This window comes from Haliotis cracherodii, unplaced genomic scaffold (assembly GCF_022045235.1).
Source record: "Haliotis cracherodii isolate W230 unplaced genomic scaffold, xgHalCrac1.p SCAF_14, whole genome shotgun sequence".
NCBI lineage: Eukaryota > Metazoa > Mollusca > Gastropoda > Lepetellida > Haliotidae > Haliotis > Haliotis cracherodii.
In genome coordinates, this window is record NW_027266269.1 from 28460046 (window position 1) to 28466029 (window position 5984).

Below are 5984 nucleotides of genomic sequence, written 5' to 3' on the forward strand. Positions count from 1 at the left end.
GTCGTCTTCCACATCCTCCAGGTAACGTCCGTGACTTGGCATCGTAACAGATGTTGTTCAGGTCCCGTTGACATTTTCTTATGCTCCGATCATTCAGCTGCTACAGCGTCTGCATCATTTCGTTCTTGCTGTGTTGTATTTCAATCCAGAATATATTTTCTCCGTGCACAGTTTCTTTATGTGGCTAGTATATTTTCCAAATCTTTTCATGTTTTTAATCAAGGTGCTCACGTCATTTGATGCATTTCGCGATGTAAGACTCGTTTTATCAGAACATAGATCTTGATTGTCGATCAGATCTAACTGACCGGGCGCCACCATTTTGTGTGAAGCAAACGCCAGTGATAGAGAGGTGGAATCTGATTGGTCCATAGGAGAGGCTTAGAAGGGACGTGACTGGTAATAGCCACTGGTGGCGCTACGATCGAGCCCCGTAATTTCAGCCTAGTTCGGCAAGGGTGGAAACTGGACTTTTAAAGTCAGTTAACTCTCTAGCCTCGGGAAGATGGTCCTCTTGTGATATTATTAAACACTGTTCAATACAGGTGTATTGTTTTTTAAACAGGTTAGCTCTTCCTGAGTGAGTAATTAAGACTATCCAAACAATAATCACAGACCTGATAACCCCAAACTTGCATACCAGTAGTTCACATAGAATCTGTGTGTAGTTTCAGCTATTTGTCAGTTGTCATGCGTTGCTGAAGTCCAATGTTTTTCACTAATTCTGTATCATATTTTATGATATTTTAAAGTTAACAACACTTATTATCAGTCTTCAAATTAATTTATGATGTAGACTGAGTCACTTTTCTTTTTTTAACACCCTGTGGCATAAATAAACAGTGGGAAAATGTGAGACAATACCTTCTTTTTTATATTTCGCTACAGGGGGCACGGGTGGCCCAATCGTCTAAGGGGCCGCGATTCGCTGTGCAGAGATGCGTCCCTTGGGCACGCCAGAAACCTATGATAGTGGGTTCGAATCCTGGTTCGCCCTGATTACCGGTATGTGTCTAGGTTTGTCAGCACCACACCCGTGCTCGTGGGTTTCATCGAAGTGGTCAACGTCTAAGACCTGCATCACCTCGGACTTTCCTCCCACATTAAGCTGACAAGCCGCGATATAACTATAATACTGTTAAAATACAGATTACAGATTCTTTGTTACAGTATAAAGGCCAAATGCCCATAATACATGCTTGATTTTATTAACATGTACTGCGCTTACGTTAATATACGGGCAGATGTACAATCATAAGCAAGAAAGTGTGGTACGTTTCAAATGTTGACAACAGTTGTTTAACATTGAGACATTATGTTTCATTGAACTATAAATATTACTCATCATTAAGAGTGCAATTCCGTGTTTATAAACTTTATGTAAATACCGACAAGTATCATGAATAATATAATTATCTGATGGACTAATACTTTTGCAGGAAAGTGTGGTACATGTTGTTTAACATTATAAATAGTGTGTTTGAATGAACTATAAATATCAAACATCCTTTAAAAGTGCAGTTCTGTGTTTATAAACTTTATGTAAATACCGACAAGTATCATGAATAATATAATTATCTGATGACCTAATACTTTTGCAAGAAAATACTGTTAAAAGTGGCATGAAACCCAACTCACTCAAATAATTTCGTTACAGAATGAAGCTTCAGGGCTGTCGAGTGAAGGGAAACAAACACAGAAAGAAAAAAGTCCAGCCTTACGACAATGTGATGATGAACAGAGTTTCCTCAATTGGTTCACCAGGTTTACATTGTTCTGGATGCTGAGAATTTATATGTTTCTTGCATCCATGATGAGACTTGAATGTTTTCTCACAATAACTACACTGAAACGGAGTCTCGCCTGTGTGAGTTCTATGATGAGATTGCAGATGTCCCAGCAAGAAGAATCGCTTATCACAATGCTCACACTGAAAAGGTTTGTCATCGGTGTGAAATATCATATGCCGCTTTAACATGCATTGCTTAGCAAATTTTTTCCCACAAACATCACACGGAATTGTCTTTTCTCTTCCACCTGTGTGTGTGAACATGTGCTCCCGCAGATTAAAGTCCCGAAGAAAACTTTTCCCACAAGTTTTGCAAGTAAATGATTTTTCCCCGTGAATAACTTCATGTTGACTCAGTTCCCCAGCTCGTGAAAAGCCTTTCTTGCACACTGAACAACGGTGAGGTTTGACTCCAGTGTGATTGGACATATGAGACTTGAGTCCTTTCTTTGAAGCATATTTTTTGTGACAAAGCTCACAACTATATGGCCGTTCTCCAGTGTGGGTTCTCCTGTGTTCTTTTAAACGGAACGTGCTAGTAAACAATTTGTTGCAATCCGGGCATTTTATCGTTTTTTCAATGGGAACACCATAATGGCCTTTCATGTGTTTCTTGAGGACCGATATCCGAGAATAACTCTTCCCACATACTTGACACTGGTAAATCTTTTCAGCGGTATGAACATCCATATGAGTTCGTAAGGCGCTAGAAGTGTGGAAACTTTTCACACAATGATCACACTGAAACGGAAGCTTTTCGTCTGGATTGTGTATGTGAAGATGCATCTGCAACACCGACTGAGTGTGAAAGGCCTTCCCACACACTTCACACACAAACGTCTTCTCAGTATGAGATACCATGTGGACCTTCAGGTAGGAAACATTAGCAAAACCTTTCCCACATTGCTCACACTTAAACGGTTTCTCAAGCGAATGGGTTGCCATGTGCCTCCTATGCGCTCTCGCCCAAGCGAACGTCTTATCACAGTAAAGACACTGAAGAGGTCGTTCTCCCGTGTGTTTCCTCATATGCTCTTTCATGGCATGATTGCTGATGGCCTTGTCGCAAATTTTACAATGAGAAGATTTATGTGAAACACCAAACCCAACATGTGATTGCTTATGTTCCATCAGGTGACTCCGACGGCCGTACGTCTTGCCGCATATGTTACACTTGAAAGGTCGAAGAGCCAGGTGGACTGTGTTCTTATGAAGATTACGAGTGCTCTTCTGGGCAAAGCAGACCCCGCAGACATCACAAGCATACGGCTTTTCTTTTGTATGAACCCGACTGTGAAGGTTCAAGGCTATCGGGGTCTTGAAGCTCTTGTCACAATCTGGGCACCCAAATGGTCTTGTCTCTGTATGGGCAATCATGTGTTTTTTCAAATGGACAGGAAATCGAAACATTTTCCCGCAAACATTGCACATATTCTGTTCCTTGTTATTTTGGTTACTGTCACTGATATCTGTTCCTGACTTGTTACTGTTTGGGTTGGAACTCTTGTCATCAGTTCCAGCGTCCGTTCCTTTTATGCTTGGGTTAATCACTTCCGGACTTGTCAAGCTTACGTCTTCATCATATATGTCATCTTCTAACCCACCATCTTCAAACGTGTCGTCTTCAATGACAGATTCCAACACCTTTTTGCACTTTCCCCCCCTGTGCACTCTCATGTGTAATTTTAAGCCTTGCAGCCGACCAAAGCCCTTTCCACATGTCTCACAAACATGAGACTTCTCTTCAGACCTCGCCATTTCAGGAGTACACTGGTGAGGATCATTTGCAGCTGCGGTGATCAATTTTATGTCCGACTCTGCAGGCTTTTTTAATTCCGGTAGAGGTTTTGGATGATTTTTAGCCTTAGAGATCACTATTGTGTCAGAATCTGGTGGCACTTGAATGTCTTGCAGTGTTTTGTGTTGATGTTCAGATGTAGTGATCAATATTGTGTCAGAATCTGGTGGCACTTGGACGTCTAGCACAGTCTTGTGTTGACTCTCTCGTTGCAGTGTTGTGTCTGAGCAGTGTGACGGCATTCCTACACTGCTGTACTCACAGTTCGCATTCTCAGCACCCTCATTGACCATACTGTCTTTGAGCAGAGGCCTTCCAGAACCAGCAAATTCAACCTTCTCACCAAGGTCCAACAATTGATAGTGTCTATCTTTATCAGATGGATCTCCTGCAGAGTCTGTCCCGCTGTGTTTCAGATGTTCCACCACATCATCCTCAAAGGCTTTTGTATCATCGCCTGGTTGTACAGACTTCTCCACCTCAGATACATATCTGTCATGTCCTCCATGCCATGGTTCAGTATTGTCTGGCCGGCTTTCTGTACAGATCTGTTCACTTTTAGGATATTCAATAAAGTCATCATCACAATCATCATCATTGTCAAGCTCATCAACATGGGGAATTTCAACCTCCTGCTTCAAGACAATTTTTGAAGAATCTGATCTTGAACTGGTATCGTCTGAATCAACAACCACAGTAGCAGTGTCATGCTGTACAGATGCTCTCCCGTTATACTTCTTGTGCACCAACATATGTTTTTTTAAATACTGTGCCCGGTAGAACGTCTTCCCGCATTGCTCACATTCAAAAGGCTGTTCCCCTGTGTGGTACCTCTTGTGAACTCTGAGGTCACACGCCAAGCGGAACGTCTTCTCACACAGCTCACACTGGAATGGACGAACATCGGTATGAACCAGGTGGTGATGTCCAAGTGCGGACTTCTTTGCGAAGCCTTTCCCACAAATTTCACACTTGTGTGTCCTCTCTGTACTGTGCACCACCATGTGCTCCTTGAGAGCACCACCATAGAAGAAGGTCTTCTCACAAATAGTGCAATTATGCTTCTTGTTACCTGTGTGATTTGCAATGTGGCTCTTCAAGGTTTTCTTGGCCGACACACACTTTCCACATAGATGACACCTGTAGGGTCTTTCTTTGAGATGAGTGTTCATGTGTTCCTTGAGCTGGTAGGACTCCTTAAACGTCTTGCCACAAGTCTCGCATCGGAAGGGGCGATCTCCAAAGGGTAAATGCAGCTGCATGTGGCTATTAAATTGTTTTTCATCGGTAAAAGTCTCAAAACAGAACTCACAGGCATGGCTTTCTCTCTTTACACTGACAAGTGTCATTGTTCTGTCTGCCCCTACAGTGTCTTCTGACGTGACTTCTTCGTTTGTCTTTAAGCCTCTGTCTGTTTCTAGTGACTTCTGTTTCCCCTTCTGTGCCATGTTGGACTTCACAGATCGGTCTGGGGCAGCCTTAGCAACGATTTTTCTTCTGCCCACTCTCATGGTTCAGAGATAAGCTCTTGTCACAGGTCCGGGATGAACAACGAAGGTCTTCTACCTGCAACAAAAGAAGCCCCCTTTAAGTCATCATCAAGACATGGCATGACAACAGCTTGGAAAATTGTAAATAATTTTCAGCTTCTTAAGCCTTGTAGTTTCTTTGGAGATGTCAGAAATGTGATGACAGACAGACAACCAGATCGACCCATAAAATAAGAGTGTTTTACATTCTGCTTTAGACGTCAGTAGGCAACAGTTTACATCTCAAAATAGAAAGTCAATTGACAAAAGTTGCTGTCGGCATTGATATCTACATATTTTCTGCAAAAGTGGCTGATTTATGACCATAAATAGGTGTTTTTAATATTTGATTTGATTTGTTTGTTTGTTGTTTGCATTCAGCAATGTTCCAGCTATATGGCAGTAGTCTGTAAATAATCAAGTCTGGACGAGACAATCCAGTGATTGACATCATGAGCATCGATCCACATAATTGGGATACAATGGCAAATTGGGTAATTGGGAGCCTGACCACCCGACCGATGACATGCTTCAACCAAGTCAGCAAGCCTGACCAACTTTTACAAGCACAGTTGCCTTTTATGGCAGACATGGGTTGCTGAAGACCTATTCCACACCGGATCTTCACGGGTCAGGTATATTTGAAAGCGGATTTGAACTTATTGAACAAATTGTGAGGTCATCATTAGTTGCAACAAATTTAATTTCAGCCTGAGTGGTCCAGTGGTTTCTGAGGACAAGACATAAGCTCATTTTCAAACAGGTGACCTAAAACTAATTTCAATGTTGTTTATTCATCTAATGTTAGCAGAACACAGCCCTCTATTTCACAACAAAGTCATACTACTTCGAATCAAAACCTTGATGA

At 41.9% G+C, this 5984-nt stretch overlaps 1 protein-coding gene across 1 annotated transcript; it reads right to left on the bottom strand.

Moving 5' to 3' along the window:
• Window positions 1-1245: 1245 nt before the first annotated feature.
• LOC139460677 (zinc finger protein 62 homolog) lies at window positions 1246-5147 on the bottom strand. The gene has a single exon (XM_071242157.1). It carries the CDS (start codon window positions 5096-5098, stop codon window positions 1718-1720), a length of 3381 nt encoding a protein of 1126 aa, XP_071098258.1. The 5' UTR covers window positions 5099-5147; the 3' UTR covers window positions 1246-1717.
• Between the last annotated feature and the right edge of the window lie 837 nt (window positions 5148-5984).

Excerpts from the sequence above, each read along its gene's own strand:
- LOC139460677 (XM_071242157.1), bottom strand. The coding sequence starts at position 5,098 with ATGAGAGTGGGCAGAAGAAAAATCGTTGCTAAGGCTGCCCCAGACCGA.